The sequence below is a fragment of the Topomyia yanbarensis genome, chromosome 2, assembly GCF_030247195.1.
Source record: "Topomyia yanbarensis strain Yona2022 chromosome 2, ASM3024719v1, whole genome shotgun sequence".
Lineage (NCBI taxonomy): Eukaryota > Metazoa > Arthropoda > Insecta > Diptera > Culicidae > Topomyia > Topomyia yanbarensis.
This window is the reverse complement of record NC_080671.1, coordinates 420216011-420241478: the sequence shown is the minus strand read 5'-3', so window position 1 is coordinate 420241478 and position 25468 is coordinate 420216011. Positions and strand designations below refer to the sequence as shown.

Genomic DNA, 25468 nt, shown 5'->3' with positions numbered 1-25468 from the left:
CTGCTCACCAAATTGGTACCCTCCTCGGATATAGTCACGGAGTTTCGGAGTAAAACAAGAGAATATTCCACCGCCCACTAGAGAAACCAATGCGGTCACCCCCAGGAGGTTAATGGAAAACTGGCATGCTGGATTGATCACCCCAAAAGACTCGAACAGAGTGCCCTCTCCCGATTGCGAACTGGTCACACAAAGATCACCCACAAACGCACAATATCCAGGGTCGATCCACCAGTGTGCCCAATATACCAACATAGCTCAATGCGTCAGCACAACTGAGCCGTTGATCTTTCGTGTTTCTACCAGATGCAACTTGGGGATCAATCCGTCTGCTTTCTCTCATTTCGTCGTTCACGTCCATGTCGTCATCAGTACCGATTCCATGCTGTTCATTGTCGGAAGTTCTAGTTTGTTTCTTGTGATTCTTGTTCTTATGTTGTCGCTGTTGTAAATCCGTCTTCATCGGCATTTGTTTCTTTATTGGTTGTGTTGGTTGTTGGGCTGGAGGTATTTGATGTAAACATTGTTTCTTCGCTTTTAGTTAAAGCAGTTGGTTTACTGGTATTGGACACGGTCGTTATTGATTTAGTGTTTGTTACTGCCCGATCCGTAGTCATTAGTTCAACGACCGGTTGTGGTTTACCATACGACGACTGTGTATCGGTATTGCCTGTAACCGCGCCATTTTGGACACCATTTTTGCCTCCTTACCCTCGAAAATTTTTATTTTATGGATGAAGCTGCTGAGGACGACTGAACAAATTAGTAGGTCGAAACGTCCGGTAAAATGCAATTTGTTTAAATTTTTACCGAAAAAAAATCGACGACCGTCCATACCAAAGTCAAAATCAACACAGTTCAACCGAATCGGGGAATAAACTAACTTTGCATTGTCACTCATTGTGTATTCACGTTTCACACACTAGGTAGAAGAAACGAAAATTTAGGTTGACTATTAAACAAAGCAGCAAACTGAAAGATTTGATTGCGTGCCTTGCTATTACAGCGGAGCGTTTTTTGGCTTCTGAACTAGGCAGACTGTCGTATGCCCTCTTAACTCCCTGAAATAAGGGGTTCCGGAAATGGCCAACCCGTGCACTTGGTAAATTACGCCATCCACCTTCACGTCACGAGCGGGGACGTAGACACGATAATCCGTAGTAAAGCGACCGTCGCAGAACATCCGTTCACTCACCTAGCAGCTGTGTACCGTTGATCCTAAAGCAACACTAGTCACGTGCTCACCCATAAAGATACAAAACATACCAAGTGGAAGGGAATCTCAGTGGGTCACTCGAAGTGCGAATTGAAAATAAACGATGAAAGTGAGGCAGAATTGGTTCATTAAATGGAATAAAACGGATTCGTATATATAGAATGTTTAACTGATTAGCTATTACAGTTGCAGGATTCAGTCCTATTGCTTCTTCAGAAATAACCGTCAAGCTATTAGGCTTTTTTCTTATTATCTAAAAGTTTTCAGTGTAGTTATCATCAAATTCACTCAAACTAATTAATTAATTTATAATGCAAGACCTGGGAAAGGTCCGATCGTTAGGAAGGGTTAAAATTTCTTTGCCAGCTGGGATATATTGCTACCTTTTACTAACCCCATGGCCGTCTTTTGCACACAAACCATTTATTTTTTTAGTGTCAAGTTCAGCCAGAAGTTCCGCTTTTTGTTTCCATTCACAGGAACAGTTAGAAAAAAATACAGCGGTAAAATTACCACCCGATCACGACCCATGCTATACAAGATGAATAATGTATGCACTTAGCGAAAAATGTTGCTGAGTGGATCGTGACATGAAACAAGAACGACGGATTCGAAAAATAAATATCAAATTTATTGTTGAGATTCCAGGGGAAAACTACGGAACCATGATAATAAACAATTTTTTCCTGTCGTACAGGCAACGCGGCTATGCATTTAAATTAAGTACTTGAAAACTATGCGGTCGTAAAACGGTCGGTCCATTTAGTCACGAATTCAATGGTCGGCTTGTTAATTGCGTTAGTACCTACAGTTAGACGGCTACACAGGATTGAGTTTGAAATTCGCTATAGGACCTGAAGTGCAACAGAGCACTTGAAATACTCACCGCATAACTACACCGGTCTTGGCAGAAGCATGGCGTTAATCTGAAGCACGTGTCAGTGAGTTTGAAAATGCACTTCCGATCCTTCCGCGCTCGACGTTGCAACCAATTTCGTACGGTCAAACCACAACCCAGCCTTCACTCGTTACGATAACTACATGTGTATGGTTACATCTACTACGTACCAGCGAGCTGATGGCACCGCGATGCCCTAAATTCGTTATCCTCCGCATTTGGTGGACCGCTACAACAACGATGAACGTTTTCGCGTGTAAGAGCTAGACAGAGTGTGCCACATTTAGAAAATAGTCAGTCGTAATCAAGCTTCCCACATTCATTAGGATGGCTCGAATACGGAAGTGGTAAAAAGTATACAGTTTGAGAGCATCAGTAAGGGTTCGCAATTCGATACAATGTCATTTCCCAAAATATGGTGTGGTGATGCAGAGAGCTATTCTCAGAAGCCAGTCATCCTGTGAAGGGATTCTCATTGTCAGTAGGATAGTAGCACTAGTAAGTTAAGAACTGGTTACGAAGACAAGCATTTAGTAAAATGGCTAGCATTGAGTTGCAGCTAAAGCAAAAGCGAAAGACCTCACTGACATTTGCATTTTCCGATCCACACACCGACGCTCTTACTTAACTCAGCTTTTCATCATCAAACGAATTAGGTTGAAGTCTGCAATCTGCAAAAATATGTAGCTATTTTTCTGGCTACAACTACTAGAGAAACGCTGGATTTTTGCCAGTATTGTGTCAAACGGGACGAGAAATGCAATTTCTCTTCGTCCTTCAGATGCAGCTGAGAAAAAAATGTTCTGCTAGGAAAGTTGAATTATTTAACAACGTGTACACATCGAGGGTATCCAGATGAGAGGAGAGAAATTTATTCAATTTAGATTCCTCTGCAGTGCCTTGCGGCTTTATGGGATTAAGTGTCGGGCGGTTGGGTGGTTGTTGCCCCGCGCGGATCCTTTCAATTGAAACTCTATGGGATTGAAGTATTTTCGCTGATACCTACATTTCAACGGTCGTTAGACTGTTATTTTTAGAGAAAAATCCAACGTAGAAGAAAAGTGCTGATAAAGGAATATGTGTGTGTTTCAGCATTATTGAGGTTGATACTGGCATAGTCGTACGAAGCCCACTACATTAAGATTAATAAATAATTTATACCACTTGTATAAGCTTAAGCTTTAAAAATTAGCGGATCAGAGTGCAATTCTGAAAGCACTCGAGTTGAGTTTGTAGAAAAGATAAAAGAAGTGGCCCTGAGTCGATTTCCTTTGATTGACTCTTTTTTCCTATTTTCTCCGTGATTTTGGATCACTTCTCTCATTTTATTCCATAAAGAACAAACATAAAACGAAAGACTGTCATATACTGAAAATATAAAATCAAAACAATAATCCAAACTTATTGACTCAACTAGTTACAACATTTTAGTCACTCTCCATGATTGTCTCCCGGTGTCTGTTCGCTGATTCGTCGTGTTGTTTTCAAACATAGACATTAATTGGAAACCAAAGAAAGCGACTAAAATGGTGATGGTGGTAGCAACATTAAGTTCATTTTGATTGATTGACTAATATGTGATTTAGCATCAATTGATATCCACTGGAAAGTAAAGACAAAATCACGACAGTTGGTCCTACCACTACTGTTTCCATATCAGTAAACTTATTAGTATACGAACGAGTGTTATAATTCATGGTAAAAATGAAATTGAGTGCCAATAGAAATACTATCGCATAAAATGACGCGACGTGTTCTCCACCGATTCAGCAAATTGAAATGTTTTCGCCAAGCATGCTTGAGTGAGATGCCTGCTTTTTATACAAAACGTACACTACACTAACCTATTACGGAACTGCAATTTGCGTATAATTTAAAAACTTTCCATTTAAATAACTAACTTTATTCTGGCCAATATCTAGTATAATATCTCAATTTTGTTAAACGTGGCAATCATCAGCGATAAAGTCTCATCTTTTGAGCGTTCTATAAAACATTATTGAAAACTTTTTCATTTGCCTTTCTCTTATAGAAAAACTATACAATAACTCTGAAAATCGTGTTCGTACCCGAGGCCCGGAGGGCTGAGTCTCTTTTACCATTCGACTCAGTTCGTCGAGCTCGGCCAATTTCTGTGTGTGTGCGCGCGAATGTGTGTGTATGTATGTATGTGACCAACAAATGCACACCGGTTACTCTACTACAACGATTTTCTCAAGCTTAGTCTTAAATGAAAGGTACAACATTCCTTTAGACTGCTATTAAATATTTCATTTAATTCCGAATTCCGGTTCCGGAGTTACGGTTTGAAGAGTGTGCTCACGCATGTTATCTTAGAGATGCAAAACATCATAACCTGTGTTCTAAATTGCTTGAATTTAAATTGCTTGGATTTATAGTTTCAGCTCCCTGATGCCCAATCAAATCCACATTGACCACTTTGGATACTTTCGGCGGACACGGAAGCTTCGGGAATGTGGTGAAGGGGTTATATACAAAGTTGTGGCGAAAAATTGAGCTAAGTTCGTCATTTTTTGTGCAAATTTTATTTGAAAAAGCGAAAGACAGATCGTTGGTAGCACTATCGAAGATAGAAAAACAAGTTGAATTGAAAAAAAATATTTAAGGTTGACGGAGTTATGGCCGATCCCCCGAAGCGTGTTTTTTCGCAGAGATTTGCGGTGAACGCTCTCCAAGCCGAACCGCTCAACTGAAATCCAAAAACAAAAAAGATTATTGAATAAAAATGTATTGTGGTGCACTTGAACGGATCGATTTCCCAATAAAAACATTTTTTTCTTGCGATTAAGCATGTTGACCAAAAAATTGAGCTTCATAGTGTTCAAAATTTTGAACGAAAATTCATTGCGAAGAATCAAAATTTTTTTGATGAAAAAAAAACCGTTCAAGTACACAAGAATTTAAATACAAACAATTTAAAATAAAGTCTAGGCAAATCGAATGAATAGCTTTGAGATATCACGTTCACCGCAACGGTACTTTTCAAAAAAAAAAAACCTATTTTAATCCACCTAGCGGTGCAATTGTGCCTTTCTCAATCATGAATCACGAGAATGTGTGCATTGTTTATATTCATTAAAAACTTTTAAATGCATATATTACATTTTATTATTATACATCACATGACAACCATATACAGGAAAATAAATCATTATTCGAGTTCTAAAATTTTGTAAAAGAAAAAACAGCCACGGTAATATTGAACTGAAAAACCTGTTTTAATCCACCTAGAGGTGAAATTGTGCCTTTCTCATTTCTCCAAACTATGATTTAATAGCTGGTTCGTACAATATAACTTTATGGAAATGTCTTTCATTCTTATTACACTTGGTAAGTATATATAAGAGCACCTTTTTGCATTCATCGCGGTATCGGTTTGAATCGGAGTTTTCTATGTGATCGACCTCCACAACCCGTAACTCCGGTGCTGGAAGTCGGATGGAGATGGAATTTAATATCAGTTTCTGGGGACGCAACACCTTTCATTTGAGACTAAGTTGATCAAATCGGTCTAGCCAATTACGAGAAACCAATATAACCGTTATTCTGAATTTGGATACTTCAGGATCCGTCAATGTTGGCCAGTGTGGCCAAAGAGACTTTGAATGACTGTTGGGGACCTAGATCTACAAATTCAACAGTTGTGTTTACATTTTGGAAAAAAAATCACCTTTTTACATTCATCGCAGAATTCGTTAGAATCGGGATTTGCTGCGTGATCGTACGTATCACCCTGTAATTCAGGAACCAGAACTCGGATCCACACAAAATTCAACAGCAGCTGATGGACCTTTCATTTAAAATCAAGTTTGTCAAAATAGGTTCAGAAAATTCCGAGAAACCGATTTGGAAAAATCAACAAATTTTGTTTTGTAACCGTACTCTTCAACTCGTAATTCGGAACAAGATGTCGGTTGAAAATGAAATTCAATAGCAACCTATGGGAATATTATACCTTTCATTTGAATCTTAGTTTGTAAAAATCGGTTCAGCCATCTCCGAGTAACCGATGTGGACATTTTGTTAACAAATCCGCACATACACACATACATACACACATACACATACACACATACATACATACACACATACATACACACAGATATTTTGCGATCTCGGCGAACTGAGTCGAATGTTATATGAAATTCGGCCCTCCGGGCCTCGGTTAGAAAGTCGGTTTTTGGAGCAATTGCATAACCTTTCTATATAAGAAAGGCAAAAGAATAATATTTAATTAGCTTAATAAGAATGAGTTCAATGTTATCTTCATGTGATTATAATTTGCAAAGGTTGGTGGAATGCGTTTGAACGTGTAGGGAATGGGGGTTTAGTAGAGTGGGTGTGGAGGATGCGTCAGAAATCCTTCATCTTATTTCGGTGTACGGGGTGGATGAAGGAAATCTGGGCGTGAGGGTGATCCAAGAAGAGGGGAGTGATGAAGGAGGGAGGTGTAAGGGCAAGGTGGGGAGGGGGGGAAGGGGCGGCTACGCAATACTCAACTGCATATTTTGCCTTCCATTTGAGACTTGGTTTGAGAAAATCAGTTCAGTCATCACCGATGAACCGATGTGACTTTAATTGTGTAATATGCCCGGAATTCCGGACTTCCGGAATCGTCGATAGTGGACAATATATTCAAAGAATATTTGATTGGCAATCAGTGATCTAGATCTACGATTAGAAGTAATTTGGTGACCATTTCAATAGTTTTTAGCCTCTGAGGTATTACGATTGTACCGATTTATATGGGAAATTCCAGTGTATCCTTACTAACACCCCTGTAACTCCGGAAGCAAGAGTCAGAACCGAATGAAATTCAGCAGCAGTCAATGGCATTACTGTATCTTTCATTTGAAATTAAGTTCGTAAAAATCGGTAGAGAATTCGTTGTGGAATGGGTGTGATATTAGCTTAGGAACTTGGCGGGTTCCCCGAGGGCGTCATGAACCGTCATAGGTGGCCAATGTGGTCAAAGCTGCTTTGATTGATCATTAGTGATCCAGACCCGCAAACTAGAGTAATGTTACATCAATTTTAATATGTTTTACATCATTTGAACATTATGGTGGTACCAGTTTATATGGGAATTTGCTGTGTGACCGCACTCTTCAACCCGTAACTCCGGAACCGGAAGTCGGATCAACTAAAAATTCAATAGCAGCTTATGGGAGCGTTATACCTTTCAGATGAAACTAAGTTTGCGAAAATCGGTTCAGCCATCTCTGAGAAAATTGTGTGAGTTTAAATGACACACACACACACATACACACACACATACACACACACATACATACACACACACAGACATTTGCCGATCTCGACGAACTGAATCGAATGGTGTATGATACTCGGCCCTCCGGGCCTCGGTTAAAAAGTCGATTTTTACAGTGATTGCATAGCCTTTCTTTATATGAGAAAGGCAAAAAGGAGCAAAATCGGCAAAGTCCCAAAAAGTTGATTTTTACAAAAAAAATTTTTTCGAGATAACATAAAATCTCGACGTTTCATGCATTTTAAAGATGTTTGGCATCAAAAATACGAATTCGATTTCTGAAATTTCATGAGGTCCCCCCTTTGAAAAAAAAAAATTTCATATGTGACGTGACGATTTAGTCTATATTTCCGGACCCATATAAGCGATCCGTGCGAAATTTTATATACATCTATGGGGATGTTATAGCTATCATTTGGGACTAAGTTTGTGAAAATCGGCCCACCCATTTCCGGGAAACTGATGTAAGTTCGTGAAAGATGGCCGCTTTTCCCGGGCACTTCCGGAACCGTCTATGGTGGTCAATGTAGTCAACGAAAGTTTGGTTGGCCGTCGGTGACCTAGAACAGCAAATTTAAATTGTTTGAGAGACATTTTAGCGAAATTTTTACCTTTTTTGCTTTCATCGGAGTATCGGTTTGAATCACAATTTGCTATGTGATCGCACGCCACAACCTGTAACTCCGGAACCGGAAGTCGGATCGGGATGAAATTGAATAGCTATTTACGGAGACGCAATACCTTTCATTTGAGGCCAAGTTTAGTCGAATCGGTCTAGCCATCTCCGAGAAACCGATGTGACCGTTATTCTGAATTTAGATACTTCCGCCGGGGCTTCCGGAACCGATGATGGTGGCCAATGTGGCCAAATAGACTTTGAATAGATGTTAGTGACCTAATACTACAAATCGAAAAAATCGGGCCTCCGTTAAAAAGTCGGTTTTCAGAGCAATTGCAATACCTTTCTATTGAGAAAGGCTAAAAGGTGCGAAATCGGCAAAGTCGCAAAACATAAAATCTCGACGTTTCATGCATTTTAAAGATGTTTGGCATCAAAAATACGAATTCGATTTCTGAAATTTCATGGGGTCCCTTTGAAAAAAATTTTGAGTTCCGGCATATATGGGAATTTCATTTGTGACCGGACCGTTCAGTCTATATTTCCGGAACCATACAAGCGGTCCGTGCGAAATTTTACAGACATCTGTGGGGATAATATAGCTATCATTTGGGACTAAGTTTGTGAAAATCGGCCCGACCATTTCCGAGAAACTGATATGAGTTTGCTAGTTATGAAAGATGGCCGCTTTTCCCGGGCACTTCCGGAACCGTCTATGGTGGTCAATGTAGTCAACGAAAGTTTGTTTGGCCGTCGGTGACCTAGAACTGCAAAGTTAAGTTATTTGAGAGACATTTTAGCGAAATTTTTACCTTTTTTGCTTCCATCGGAATATCGGTTTGAATCACAATTTGCTATGTGATCGCACGACACAACCCGTAACTCCGGAACCGGAAGTCGGTTGGAGATAAAATTTAATAGCCATTTACGGGGACGCAACATCTTTCATTTGAGACTAAGTTTGGTTGATTCGGTCTAGCCACCTCCGAGAAACCGATGTGATTGTTAGTCTGAATTTGGATACTTCCGCCGGGGCTTCCGGAACCGATGATGGTGGCCAATGTGACCAAAGAGACTTTGAATGGCTGTTAATGACCTAGTACTACAAATCGAAGCAGTTGTGGTCACATTTTGGAAAAATTTTCACCATTATACATTCATTGCAGAATTTCTTAAAATCGACATTTTCTGCGTGATCGTACTCATCACCCTGTAATTCCGGAACCGGAAGTCGGATCCATTAGAAATTCAATAGCAGCCTATGGGAACGTTGTACCTTTCATTTGGGACTAAGTTTGTAAAAATCGGTTCATCCATCTCTGAGAAAAGTGAGTGAGATTGTGTTCGCGTACACACACACAGACGCACATACACACACACATACATACACACACACATACATACACACACACAGACATTTGCCGAACTCGACGAACTGAATCGAATGGTATATGTCACTCGGCCCTCCGGGCCTCCGTTAAAAAGTCGGTTTTCAGAGCAATTGCAATACCTTTCTATTGAGAAAGGCAAAACCATTCCGAGATAATTGCGTTTAAAGTTTTGTGTTAACCCTCTAGTGGCCAAATTTTTATTTGGCTCGAAAAAACTTTTGTAGGTGGGTTTCGTGATGAGAAAAACGAAAATAATGTTGATAATTCATGTAAGCAATAGATTTTTCATAAAAGCCTTAAAATAAGTAGGCCGCCTAGAGGCGGTGTTGGGCACCTGGGCGAATAAAAAACAAAAACTTTTTTTCTTCTAGTTATTTCAACATAAGTGAATTCAGATATATTTTATATTTTGGACTCCATCAGAACGCAAATTACCAAAGTTAAGAAGTATTTCTCTAGTGCTTTGGTTATTTAATTATTGACTTCTAATTTATAGTAGGGGAGACCAGTGTCTGCTGGCGATGGTTTCTTTTATCATGTTTTATTTTTTAATTTAAGAAGATCGTGTAAAAAAGAATTTTCAAGATTCTTCAGGTGAAATTCCGAAGTAAACAAACAAAAAAGAACAAATTTTGTTTTTGGTTACGTATATTGTATACACGCCCACGGAAAGTTCTTTTCGCGCGTTATCGAAAAATCTAGTCATCTAGTCAATAACAAAAATGCTGAAATTTAAAGACTTCAACTAAGGAAATGAGCCTATTTTCGCCCTAACCATGTGAAGCCGGTGGTTAGAGCAGCGCTAGCCATCTTTGTTCAAGGCATTGGAAAACAAATATACTGGTGCCAATTCATACGCATTGCATCAATTGTATTCCGAGTAATCATTGAAATGGTGAAGCACCCTCCCTAATACGACTAAAATGGGCTCTTCACTCTAATATGCTCGAAAATTTAACGCTTTACGTGAACGAAACAGAATGTAATGCAACATAAGTACATGGGAGAATGTATTACACAGTACTTGAAGTGCAGGACTATAAACAGCGCCATATGGTTGGTGTTAAGTCAGACCGGATTAAGTCGCAAAGTATCAAAAAATGAGATAATGATAGCACTGATAAAGAATTTCGTTAGCTACATTTGACTGTTGCCAGATTTGATATATGTAACAATAAACAAGAATTATGGCAAAAATTAATTTCTAATCATAATGTAAAGGATGCTGCGATTCAAACTTTAAACTCGTTTTTCTCGAAATCAATATGTTGTCACTTAGTCCGGTCTGACTTAACACCGACCATATGTCCAATACAAAAGGAGAAAAAAATTCCGCCAACTTACCCCAGACTCCCCTAAATATAATTAAATGATAAGGACATTCATATTCTAACAGCAGTATTCACCAAAGATTTTAAAACATACTTCTTTTCAGCTAAAATTGCACATAAAGCTAGTTTCGGTACGATAAGTAATCACAAAAGACTGCAATTTTCTTTTGCCCAGGTGCCCAACACCGCCTTTAGGCGGGCAAAGTGTTTACCACAAAAGCTAAACTTCCGAATTATTCCACTAAACTAATTCACATCTACAGTAAAATGCTACTAACAGGCTACTCAAAAATATTTTTTTAGTTATTAAAATTTCCAAAAATAGTTAAAATTTGTTTAATGAAGATTACCACTAAACACAAAATAGTTTTTTCCACGTTTTTATCGAATTTTCAACTTTAAGCTTCAATTGCCTTTAACAGAAAGCTACGATTATTCAAACAACGTGTGTGTATAAAAGGTGTGAGCGTTGGGAAGAAATACTAGTGCGGATTACAACATACAATCATGTTTTAGTAGTTTCATTAAGATTTTTAAAGAGACCGCCTAGAGGCGGTGTTGGGAACTAGAGGGTTAACTTCATTCGTGGAGGAACCGGCGCGCTGCAAATGGCTGCAATTTAAAATCTAGTGCTCATATCCGGATGAAATTTCTCACAAATATTCTCAAAAGTTGCAACTTTGTATACATCCCCTTAAGTTCCTGAATTGAATTCACGTCTTCTGCTTTTGTCTGACTCGATATTCTGTCTATCTCGATTTTCTCAAATTTAGTCTCAAATCAACGCTACAACATCTTCAACGATTGCTATTAAATTCCATTGGAAACGGAGTTCTGGTTCCTGTGTAACGGGTTGAAGTATGCGGTCACATACGAAGTTCTTATATTAACCGGAATAATCATTATATCTAAATGATGCAAAGCAAATTAAAATGAATTCTAAATTGCTTAAATTTTTTGGTTCTGATCACAAATTGCAAACTAAAGTCTCTGTGACCACATTGAGAACCGTTGTGGATTCCGAAAGATGCGAGGGAATGCTTAAGTCACGAAATTAGATTCACACTTGTTTCCCATTTATTGCTGACTCGATTCTCAAGATCTTAGTCGTAAATGAAGAGTTATAGCTATTCACATTGATTACTACCGAATCTCATTTGAACGAAGTATTGGTTCCGGAGTTATGACTAAAAGAATCCGATCACACGTGAATTTCCTATATAAACATTTTGCCTTTCTCTTATAGAAAGGTTATGCAATCACTCTGAAAATGGACTTTTGAACAGAGACCCGGAAGGCCGAAACTCTTCTACCATTCGACTCACTTCGTCCAGTTCGGAAAATTTGTGTGTGCGTATGTGTGTACGTATGTGACCAACAATCACACATTGGTTACTCGGAGATGTCCGAACCGACATGCTTAAACTTAGTCTCAGATGAAGGACATAACATGCCGTTGAATTTAATTCTGATCAGACATCCGATTCCGGAGTTACTGGTTGAGAAGTGCGGTCATACAGTAAATCCCGATAGAAACAAGTACCACCATGATATCTAGATGATGCAAAGGTTACCAAAATGGGTGTTAAATTACTTAGATTTTCAGGTCCGTAATTCCTTTGATCACATTTGCCACCTAGGACGGTCTTGATGTCCCGGAGAACTGGCCAGAGTCATTTTCACACCTATTCCTCAGAAAATTCTTAACCGATTCCTCCATCTTTCAAATTTGAAATGATTGTTACAATGCTTCAATTGGCTGCTATTAAATTTTATTTCGATCTGATTTTCAGTTCCGGAAATACAGGTTGGTTAGTGCGGTCACATAGGAATTTCCCATATGCCTGTACCATCCTAATACAGTAAAAACCCGTTTTCATCAGCCCCTTGGTGAATTTTAGGCTGATAAAACAGAGACATTGATAAAATCGGGACATATATTTTTCTTTATTTTAAAGAAACCGAAGCTCTTAAAGTATTCTTCTTTAGTCCCTAGATATATCCTCATAACCCTTTCTGATTATTTTGCTTAAATTTCCCTTAAGGGGGTCTAACAGTGTAAAATTCATAAAAATTTAAAATTTTTATTTTTGCATATTTCGGAGCTCCAAGATAAGAAAAATATTCTCAACAAAGGATTTACTCGAATTCAAGTTGATTCGCCTGCTAGAGCCCATCAAACTACCAACTATCAATTTTGATACGGAGCTGATAAAATCGGAGGCTGATAAAATCGAAGGTTGATAAAATCGGGTTTTCACTGTACTTACGGTTCTTTATTTAGGGATTTGAGCAGGAGCTAAATAAACCAAATTTTATATTTAAAATATTAGCCTCAAATTGTGAGTTCATCCTATATGTATTTTTTTATTCAAATCGTTTATTTGATAAGGCACGTTGCGTTAGCTTAAAGGTGCCAATTTTGTTTTGTTTTACATTTTAAATTGCTTAAAACTAGGGGATTACATATTGATTTTTTTTAAAATGAAACTAATGCGATTTTATAGCTATCTTATATATCTACACAAGGGGATAATATTGTTTTCGTAAGATTAGGGGGGTCATTTAGTTTTTGTGGCAATATGGTTTGACATTTTTATCAGTGAGATTATTGGAGCAAATAATGTTTAATTAAGGGGGACAATTTTTTACGACTAACTTAAAACTAGGCATAACTAGAGGGCATGATTGAATTTTGTAAAGATTCGTAATTATAGTTATTTTTGTGGGTAGTAGAGTTGGGCAATTTCAACGAGATTATATAATATAATAGTTAAAACTAGAAGAGACAAGAAGAGCTAAATGCTTCGTGATGATATTGGGGGGGGGGGGGGGGTAGGGGTGTTACTTCTGGGTATAAGAGTCAGGGGAGGGAGGGTAGACAAAGATGGCAGGGAGAGAAAATTATTTCAGTTTCAGGCATCGTGAGATCAACGGATGGATTACAAACTCGGGTGGCCTTCATCAGGGGAATCATGTACTGGGACGCCGGGTGGTCCTCCTCAAGATGGCAGGGGTTTTTCCAGACGATTTCTTAGTACGGCTCAGATGTGGATCGGCTACATTTCGAGTTAAGCGTGTTATGTTCGTGCCGTAGGTCCCGTGTTTGTTGGCTCATTCGATACAGATGGTTTGATACAGGTGGAAGAGCGTTCTGAGAATGATAAGGAGATAACAAGGGGCAGTTAGACTTGTATATTGATGGTTTGCACAAAGGTGTATATAAGGGACATATAGAGAACGTCGCGGCTTGCCAGCACATCTCGAACCGGGACGTTGGTTGGTCTTCCTCGGGCCCGCAGGGTATCCATTAGCCGAGACCTAGCGGAACTGTACTCGGTGCACGCCCAGACAATGTGCTCGATGTCGTGATAGCCGTCGCCACAAGCGCAGATACCACTATCCACGAGCCCAATACGCCGGAGATGTGCATCCAGCGTGTAATGGTTTGCCATGAGTCGGGACATCACACGAATGAAGTCACGACCCACATCCATCCCCTTGAACCAAGGTTTCGTCGATACCTTAGGGATTATCGAATGTAGCCACCTTCCCAGCTCTCCACTGCTCCACGAAGTTTGCCAACTTTCGAGGGTTCTCTGATGAGTAATACTGAAAAATTCGCTGAAGCAAATTGGTCTTTCGTAAACGTCTCCTTCTAAGGCACCCACCTTAGCTAAGGAGTCTGCCTTCTCATTGCCCGGAATGGAGCAATGAGAAGGGACCCATACCAAGGTAATCTGGAAAGAGTTGTCAGATAAAGCACTCAGTAGCTCCCGTATTTTCCCCAAAAAATACGAGGAGTGCTTGCCTTGTTTCATCGAGCGAATAGCGTCAATGGAACTGAGGCTATCCGAAACGATGAAGTAATGGTCTGCGGGTAATGTTTCAATGACTCCAAGGGTATACTGAATGGCAGCTAGTTCTGCGGCGTAAACTGAAGCAGGGTCACTGAGTTTGTAGGAGGCAGTGAACTTTTGATTGAAAATACCGAAGCCAGTGGATCCTTCGAGGTTTGATCCGTCAGTATAAAACATCTTAGAACAGTCGACTTCTCGGAATTTATTATAAAAAATGTTTGGAACCACTTGTGGGCGTATGTGGTCCGGAATTCCACTAATCTCGTCTTTCATGGATGTGTCGAAGAAAACAGTAGATTCAGAAGTATTTATGAAATGCACACGGTTGGGATTGTAAGAAGAAGGGTTAATATTCTGCGCCATGTAGTCAAAGTACAGGGACATGAAACGGGTCTGAGAATTGAGCTCAACAAGCCTTTCGAAATTTTCAATCACGACCGGGTTCAAGATATCGCATAGAATGAGCAATCGATATGAGAGTTCCCAAAATCGATTTTTCAACGGGAGAACGCCCGACAGCACTTCGAGACTCATCGTATGGGTCGACTGCATGCACCCTAAGGCGATACGCAAACAACGATACTGAATTCTTTCGAGTTTGATGAAATGTATGTTCGCGGCGGAGCGAAAGCAGAAGCATCCGTATTCCATTACCGACAGTATCGTTGTTTGATACAACCTAATTAGGTCTCCTGGGTGGGCACCCCACCATGTTCCGGTTATTGTACGAAGAAAGTTGATCCTTTGTTGGCATTTCTGTTTCAGATACCGAATATGGCATCCCCAAGTACCTTTCGAGTCGAACCAGACCCCTAGATATTTTACTGTGAAGACCTGAGCGATAGTTTGACCCATTAATAGAAGCTGTAGTTGTGCTGGTTCACGCTTCCTTGAAAATACAACTAGCTCAGTTTTCTCCGTGGAGAATTCGATACCCAGCTTAATAGCCCAAGCAGACAAATTGTCCAGGGTATTCTGTAATGGTCCTTGTAGATCGACAGCTTTGGGTCCCGTAACAGACACCACGCCATCGTCTGCAAGTTGCCTTAACGTGCAGGAATTGTCAAGACATTCATCAATGTCGTTGACATAGAAATTGTATAAAAGGGGGCTTAGACATGAGCCCTGGGGAAGGCCCATGTAGCTAAATCGTGATGTCGATAAGTCACCATGCGAAAAATGCATGTGCTTTTCCGACAACAAGTTTAGTAAAAAGTTGTTTAAAGTCGCTGAAAGACCATGCTGGTGCAGCTTCTCTGAAAGAATGTTGATCGAAACTGAATCAAAAGCCCCCTTAATATCTAGGAACACTGATGCCATCTGCTCTTTGCTAGCGTAGGCCATTTGAATTTCAGTTGAGAGCAACGCAAGACAATCGTTCGTCCCTTTGCCTTTGCGAAAGCCAAATTGTGTATCTGACAGTAAGCCATTTGCTTCGACCCAATTGTCGAGGCGGGATAGGATCATTTTCTCGAACAACTTCCGGATACAGGATAGCATTGCGATCGGACGGTACGAATTGTGGTCGGAGGCTGGTTTTCCTGGTTTTTGGATGGCGATGACCTTCACTTGTCTCCAATCGAGTGGGACAATGTTAGCCTCGAGAAACTTATTAAATAAGTTCAACAAGCGTCTCTTGGCAGAGTCAGGCAGATTCTTCAACAAGTTGAATTTGATTCTGTCTGGCCCCGGAGCTTTATTGTTACACGACAAGAGAGCAAGTGAGAACTCCACCATCGAAAAAGGTGTTTCGTTCGCGCTATCGTGAGGAGACGCGGCGCGGTAAATCTTCTGTGCCGGGGCGGAATCCGGACAAACCTTCTTGGCGAAATCGAATATCCAACGGTTTGAATATTCCACGCTCTCATTAGTACTGTTTCGATTTCGCATACGTCGGGCTGTTCCCCAAAGAGTGCTCATCGATGTTTCTCTCGTTAATCCGTCGACGAACCGGCGCCAATAATCGCGTTTTTTGGCTTTCATCAAACTCTTCATTCGCTTGTCTAACGTCGCGTACTGTCGAAAACTGGCGGGTAACCCGTCGTTCCGGAAGGTCTTAAACGCGGCGGCCTTCTCTGCGTACACGTCTGAGCACTCTTTATCCCACCAGGGATTGGGAGAACGTTTTTGTATGTTCGCGCCGGGTACTGGCCTAGTCTGAGCTTGATTCGCGCTGTCGAGAATCAAGCCAGCCAAAAAGCTGTACTCTTCCTCCGGAGGAAGTTCTTGGGTAGATTCGATGTTGTCGGATATCGCGGCAGCATAGCTCTTCCAATCGATATTTCGTGTGAGGTCATACGAAATATTGATTGATTTCAATGGCCTTGAACCGTTATTGATTGAGACTACAATCGGCAGATGGTCGCTGCCGTGGGGATCAGGAATTACCTTCCACGTGCAATTTAACCGCAGCGATGTTGAGCAAAGGGACAAGTCTAAGGCGCTCGGGCGCGCTGGAGGAGCAGGAATCCGTGTCATTTCACCCGTGTTTAAAATTGTCAAATTGAAGTTATCGCAAAGATCCTGAATTAAGGAAGACCGGTTATCATCATAGAGGCAACCCCATGCTGTACCGTGAGAGTTAAAGTCTCCTAAAACTAGTCGCGGTGCTGGCAGGGATTCTAAGATGTCTTGTAGCCGTCGGTGCCCAACCGCGGTGTTGGGGGGAATATATATGGAAGCTATGCAAAGGCTTTTGCCTTTGGTTGTTACTTGACAAGCGACAACTTCAATACCTGTTATCGAGGGAAGGTTAATTCTGTAGAAGGAATAGCACTTTTTGATCCCCAAAAGCACTCCTCCATAGGGGGTGTCTCGATCCAGGCGAATAATATTAAAGTCGTGGAAGTTGAGTTCTATATCGGAAGTTAACCAAGTTTCACGTAATGCAAATGCATCGCAACTCAAATTATTTATTAAAATTTTGAAGGAATCGATTTTCGGGATGATACTTCTGCAATTCCACTGTAGAACAGTGATCAAATCCGTGACCTCGATCGATGAGTTAGCCATCGAAGGATACAATCGCTGAGAGGAGGGGCCATTTAGCAGTCAACTGCTTCAAAAATGTTCTCACTGTAGGGAGAAAAGACTTTTAATAGGATCAGTAATATTGAAAGTTTTTATTATCCAGTCCACTATGTCCGAGAGTTTTATAATTCCAGTGCTGTGATTACTCTCGAACTGAAACAAAGGAACACTTGGGATTTTTGATGTTCCTGGAAGTGCTGGGAACTCCTTCTCTGAGTTTAATCCTCCGAGACCAGGAGCTAATTGCTTCGGTTTGGTTGCAACACTTCCAATAGATGTGACTTTCGGAGCCCCCTCAAGGGACACCTTCTGGCCTTTACAAGGAACTTTACGAGAGGAAGTGTTCCTCCTCTTCCTATAAATTCTAGGAACCCTAGTAGATGTTCCCTCTTGTGGGTTACCAGCCTCGCCCTCGTCAGGAGGCAAGTGAGTATAGATGTTTGCTGAGGATGGTGGCGTAGCATTCTTTAACATTTCTGCGAAAGAATGTTTGGATCGTCCCGCAAGGGAACGTTTCAGTTTATCCCCGCGTAGTTTGTACGCGGGACATGCCGAGATATCATGCAGACTCTCCGCACAGTAAGGACACTTTTCGGCTTGCCTACTGCACGAATCATCTAGATGATTCTCCCCGCATTTTCCACAGCGGGCCTTATTGCTACAATGGGTGGCTGTGTGACCCAGTTGTTTACACTTTGTGCAATTCATGACCCGCGGCACAAACAGACGCACAGGCAGACGAACCTTGTGCAAGAGGACGAAATTTGGCAAAGCGGTACCAGCGAAGGTCACCCGATAAGAGTTTGATTGGGGGTACGTTTTTGAACCATCCCCCGCAACTACTACTGAGTGCAAACGTTTGCACTCAAGTATTTTAACTGGCTGAAGTAAGCGGTCTCTGAATCGGCCAACCCCGTACTTCAGCAGATCCTCGCACGTCAAACTCTCATCGGTTACGACGCCTTCGGATTGTACTCTTACAGCCGGAATATACACGTTATAATCCCGCGTAAAGTGCTCACAGCAAGCAATATCGTTTACCTGCTTTGAGTTGGCTAGCAACACCCTTATCTTGTCCGAGCGGACCTTTGAAATTTCGGTCACAGCCGAGAACCGTTCCGTCAGGTCTTTAGAAATCTGAAGAAGATTCAGTGATTTAGTCTTGGGCCGAAAGAAGACCACAAATGGACCAGTTGAGAGTTCTGGATAGCATTTGGGCCGGGGGGTGCCTTAGAAGTTGAACCCGATTCAACTTCCATTTGACCATCCGGAGAGGGAACCATGGAAAACGTCAACGCACGGGGTCAGCGCCCGCGCAGACGGAAGAAAGCAATAAATGTGTTACAAAAGACAAAAACAACTTAGCTTTAAACTAGGTGTCCAACGACGAACCAATCCAGCTTATACAGCTGGCTATTGTTTAATCCTCACACGCGAACAAAAGACTGAGGACCGAACCGAACTGGCAAAATAACCTTGAATGCGGATTAAAACTATTCTTTATCGCCTCACACAGCACTACGGACTAGAAAAAACAACCTCTGTCTCGATGGAGAGCTCGAAAACGAATGGTCCTATATGTATTATTCAGTATACAATAAGTTTAAAAACTACTCAATAATAATTCAATATAAAAGCTATTCAATATAAATATATTGAATACAGTCTATTATATTCGTTACACTTAATACACTTTATATAGATTAATTATATGTACTAGAATTATAATGTTTATAAAAAAAACTTACGTGCACTATTCCAACTAGGAAATTGTTTCCTTTTATGAGTAAAACAGAGAAGCGACACTGGTATATAAATTTTAGTTATAGACTATGATGAACGCGCCATCGATAACAATAACACCTACCATTCCGAAAATACCCAGTTAGTCTAGATTTTAGACTGTGAACTTGTGACTTTCGTTGTGCGTTTCGTTACTCACATTAAATCCGTGGTCACTGGGCCAGCTTAATATAGGCCCCAAGAGATTCTGTTATATTTGTAAGTATTGTCAGTAAATGTCTAAATGTGAAATAAATATCATAGCTTCCGTGTTTACATGTTTGAAGGATGTTTATTTCATGTTTAGTAGTCTTCGGTTGGTGCCCGTCAGTATTAATTAATTAATTAATTTATTTATTTATTTATTTATTTATTTATTCATTTATTTATTTATTTATTTATTTATTTATTTATTTATTTATTTATTTATTTATTTATTTATTTATTTATTTATTTATTTATTTATTTATTTATTTATTTATTTACTTATTTATTTATTTATTTATTTACACTATTTATTTACGTAATTATTTATATTATGTGTCAGATAGTTTATTTACATTTATTGTTCATTTGTTTATTTGGTTAAAAGTAAAATTTTACAATGTAAAGGTTATGCATGCAACCAATCTGATCTAAAAATTCAGATAAACTTTTTATCGGGGCACCAACCCATACATGTTTGTAAATAATGTTTTCCTTTGCTACGCTATATACAAGAAGAGGTCATTGATCGAGAGTGGAGATGGTTTCCGGAGGCACGGGGAAATAAAAAGGGCTTCCCGCGTCGAAAACGGGATCAATTAGTGAAATCAGGTCCGAGGAGTGAAATCCCTTCACCCGATTGGGACAGTGTGTTCCACCCGTTCTGCTCGGTACAATGAAACATCCGCGATCCGTCAGAAACCCAATACGGACATTTTGTTACTAGTCAAATCAAGCAAAAGTGGGTCAAAGTGTAGTGTTCCACTGGCAAAGGCCACAAGCGACGCGAGTGCACTGTTGGTCCAATAATGCCAAGCTAGTTGGTGAAAAAAAAGCGCGAAGTAGCTCGCGAAAGTGCACCATTCCCGGACCATAATATAAACGTAGGCCACACGTTACACGGCGAAGACCTCGTCCAAACTGGATTCTCGACCGACGGAAATACCCGGTCTGAAAGTTGTTCCTGATCGTCGCCATAGTCCCCGGAAGCCCCTGAAGCAGCAAGTCGACCAACGTTCATCCCGGCCGCAACGAGTTTCTTTACGTCGAAAAAATGAAAAAGTTGACTATGCGCAAGTATTTTTGTTTTCTGTTTGAATAAATGTAAGTTGTTGTCTAATTAAGCTGTTTTATATAAAATTGTGATGTCCTTGAGTTAATTTAGTCCGCTAGTTTGTTTAGTTTTGTGAATTTGCCCAGAGACCAACGGTAGGGTTGACAGTCCACTCAGTGAAATTCTCCAGGAGACCGCGGCAAAACGACCCAAATGCTCTGTTGAAGTGTACCGTTAAATGTAGTGAAAAGTGTCAAACCGTAGTAGTTCGTACCAAGTCGTAACAAACTCTGGACTCCGTACTTTTCACGCTGGATTCTGGACACCGGATTTTGGCCTCGATATTCTGTGCTATGGATTCTGGACTCTGAACTATGGTCTCTGGGATCTCGATTCTGGGCTCTGGAATCGGAGCTCTAGACTCTAGACTCTGAACTCTGGAATCTGCACTCGGGACTCTGGATTCTGGGTTTTGGTCTCAGGACTATGGACACTGAACTTTAGATTCTGGACTCTTCACTCTCATCACTGGATGATGGACTCTTCGCGCTGGCCTCGACTTTCTGTACTATGCCTTCTGGACTCTGAACCATGGGCTCTGGTAACTTGATCCTTCACTCTGGAATCTGAACTCTGGACTCTGAACTTTGGGCTCTGCCCTCAAGATTTTGGACTGTGGACTCTCTCCTCGGCACTCTGTACTGTGAATTCTGATCTCTGGGCTCTGGACTCTGGGCTCTAAAGTCGGGATACTGGGCTAAGTATTTTGGGTTGAGGACGCTGAACTCTGGTCTCAGGATTCTCGTCTTTGGACTCTGAGCTCTAGATTCTGGACTATGAACTCTTTATGCTGCACTCTTCACGCTGAGTTCTGTACTCTGGAATCTCGCCTCGAGATTCTTTGTTATGGACTCTGGATTCTGGCCTCTGGGTTCTGGGCTCTGTACTCTGAAGTCAAAACTATTGCCTCAGTATTCTGGATTAAGTACTTCGGGATCTGGAGTCTGGTCTCAGAGCTCTGGACTCTAGCGACAGTAATTTGGATTGAGGACTTTGGGCTCTGGACTCTGGACCCAGAATTCCCGACTCTGTTCTCTGCACTCTGAACTCTACATTCTTAACTGTGGATTCTGAGCTCTCGCCTCGAGATTCTGTGCTATGGACTCTGCACTGTAGACTGTGGTCCCTGAGCTATGGGCTCTGAGTCTTGATTCTGGTCTTTGGACTCTGAACTGTGTACTCTGGACTCCGAACTCTGGGCTCTCTCCTCGGGACTCTGGGTTCTGGTCGCTGCACACCAAAAAATAATGAAATTTACACGACATGTAAATCAATACGAATGTAAACATACAACGATTGAATCCAAAATTTGATTGAAAATTACGTTAAAATCAATTGGAGCATCAAACAGCATACAATTTTACACTTTCATTCGTGTAATATTACATGTCATTCATTTTACAATATTCGAGTAAAAATACGTTGAAGTGCATTGGTTTTCCGTTTAAAGAAACTGTAATTTTCAATCCACGTGTAGAATTATAATAAAATTCGTTGAAGAAAGCACGAAAAGTCGTGTGTATTTGTGGTGGAAATTAATTTTACATTTATATTCATGCTCCAAATATGTGCATGAAAATAAACTTAAAATTACAAAATATTTTTATCTGTGTGGGCTATAGAATCTAAACCCTGGATTATCGAATTAGAACTCTGGATTCTGGACTCTGAGCATTGGAATCTGGACTCTAAGCTCTGGTCTCACTATTTAGGGTTAGGGGCTCTGGATGTTGGGCTCTGGGCCCTACATTATGTGCTGTGAACTCTGGGCTCAGTATTTTGGGACAAGAACTCTAGACTCTCGTTTTTCGTCTCTGGGCTCTGGACTCTAGGTTTTGGACTTTGGGCTCTGGCATCTGAACTCTGAACTCTGGGCTCTGAACTCTGCGCTCTTGACTCTGAACTCTGCACTTGGAACTCTGGATTCTGGACTTTAGACTCGCCTCAGTATTTTGGGTTAAGGACTCGCGACTCTGGATTTTGGTCTCTACTCTGGGCTATGGAATCTGGAGTCTTGATTCTCTCCTCGGGATTCTGGGTTCTGGTCCCTGGTCCATGGAACCTGAATAAAAATACACTGAAAAAAATCATTTTGGATAAGGAAGTTTTTTTAAATATTTTTTTTTCCTTGAAAGTGCCAAACTTGAATTTTTTACGGTAGGTAGAGTACATAATTACCTATCTTAAAACAAAATTTCATCCAAATCAAAGATGGGGTTTTATTGTAAATCGATTTGAAATTTTTAAAATCGTTTTTTTCAGTGTAGAAGTCGATGAAGAATTTTGTCAATATTTTTATTAAAATTTTTTACTAATTTTGGATAAACATGTGAAAAGGGCATAACGCACATGAGAGCCGCTCTGTGTTTACTTTCTCTTCCGTCAAACCCTACGCCGCTTTTACATTTGCACCTTAACTTTTAGCATAGTATGCTAGACGACATCAGAGTCTTTCGATATTTATTGAAACAATGTTGGAAAGTTTTATGATGAAGCCGTAATAATCGAAAGAGAAAAGTAAACAAAGAGAGGCCCTCATTTGAGTTATGCTCTTTTCACATGTTCATCCAGCATTTTGTGAAAATTAGCCTTACGAAATTTTTTTCAGGATTTGTCATTTTTAGACTACAGTGAAGACCCGTTTTTATCAGCCCCTTGGTGAATTTTAGGCTGATAAAACGGGGACATTGATATAATCGAGACATATTTTTTTCTTTCTTTTTAAGAAACTGAAGCTCTTAAAATATTCTTCTTTAGTCCCTAGATATAGCCTCATAACCATTCCTGATTATTTAGCTTAAACTTCCCTTAAGGGGGTCTGACAGTGCAAAATTTAAAAAAAAATGAAATGCTAGAGCCCATTAAACTACCAACTATCAATTTTCATATGAAGCTGATAAAATCGGGTGCTCATAAAATCGGGTCTTCACTGTACAGCCATTTGAAAAAAAATGGTAAAAAAAGTTTGACCCTTCTCAAAAGACAGTCTAGATCATTTTTGGAAAAACAAAGTATGCAAAGTGACTTTTTGTGACAAAATCTTCATGTGCAGAAAGTTTCATCAAAATCTGAGAGTGTGCTGCCAACTCTGAATACGATTTAGCGCGAAATTCGTCACACACTGTATATTCATTTTGTATTTATTATGAGCACCACAGCATTTTATTCATTACATTCTTTATACTTATTATACTATCCGCATTTATTATATAAAAATTAAATGCTACTGGGTTGGGAGGGAGCATCAGGGTATCAATCAAAGTACAACTTGGACTAGATGTCGTGGGTCGCCATCTTCTAGTCACAAGATAAGAATTCTCTCACTGATTACAAAATGTTAACGTTCTCGTCTGACAAGCGGTAACAAGATTGAAGCGCCCTTCTCACACAAACCATCAGACAGTGCCTTAACAATTATTGGAAATTGCGTTATTCAACTGGCTGGATCTTATCATTGGGATTGCGCAATATGAAGGGACCCTTCATATTGCGCATAAATGACTCTGTTTGTGGATCCGCTCCTTTTTGGCCCTTCGTACAGCGATAATGTGAACATCATTTGATAACATAATTTTGTCCTTGCAATTAAAAGCATTTGCAGCCACCGAAGTGTTCCATGCACTGATGGTGGGTTCCTATATCATCAACATTTAGTTAAAACGATTATATTGGACTCTTGGGAATAGAAACCGCAAGTGATTCCTTCCAAACGTACGGCACGTGCCCAGCACGAATTTAAATTTTTACGAGAAAACCGCACTTCAGTCTTTAAAATATTTTAAATAGACATGCGATGCACTCGTACTATACCATCATGTTCAAATGGCGTCAATATACAAGCGAAAATATCTTAATCTGACACCAACAGCTTCCTGATAATCTACCATCATTCCACTAGGTCACTATTATCGATGTAAAATCAGAATCCCATTTCCCAATGTGTGATAAATATTTCAGTGCACCATTCATCATTGTGATCGGGTAAATCGCAGGGCGCCACCCTCAGTTTCACTCCTCTAAATGCATCGAAATCCCAATACGAAGCCAAGCAATAAATTCTTCACGAACTGCATTCTTACTCTTGGCTTTGCCTGATGATTTTATGCATAAGGCTTAGCTTTGCTCCGAAGATTGTGTGGGTGATTTATACGATTTCTCGTCGCACACCGGCTGCATTCAGTCTGTCACTCCAGAAGTCGATCCGAAAGGTAAGCTTCGTCTATCAACGGTGAATGTAGAGAATGGTCGATATTGCGAGGAAAATCGATACCGCGATGGTATAGGCTGAGTGGTACCGACCTTTTTTATGGAATCATGTTCCTATTATGGATTGAATTGTGAATAACTTCCTACATATATTATATCTGTCGAAACGATAATTTATTGACCCGACGTGTTACGGTAGTGGCGATGTTTTTACGAGCTTCCGATGTATTTTATTGCTCCACTTTTTTCCGGTCTTCATTCAATACTTGGTCTCAAATATTTGCTCAACATTCACTCTACACAGCGGGATTCGTTCGCGGGAAAACAGTTCCAGCGGAAGCGAGCCGTGACTACGTGCTGCTAGCATATTTTATGGTTTGTACTAATCCCGACTCTATCTGTTTACATTTCAGCTTATTTTCCGACCTGAAATCGCTGGCAGGCACAGTCCTGCTCAGTCTGCTAGCGTCCCTCTTCATGAGCCAGCTGCTGTTCGTGATCGGCGTCGGAGGCGTTCAGGTGAG

At 40.4% G+C, this 25468-nt stretch overlaps 1 protein-coding gene across 2 annotated transcripts in view; it reads left to right on the top strand.

The window, feature by feature from the left end:
* Positions 1–25468, top strand: part of LOC131685229 (latrophilin-like protein LAT-2) — a 243810-nt gene that overhangs the window by 125915 nt on the left and 92427 nt on the right. For both annotated transcript variants that reach the window (XM_058968809.1, XM_058968808.1), the window contains exon 3: positions 25358–25463. In XM_058968809.1, coding sequence (XP_058824792.1) covers positions 25358–25463 — 106 coding nt within the window. The remainder of the gene's footprint in view (positions 1–25357; positions 25464–25468) is intronic.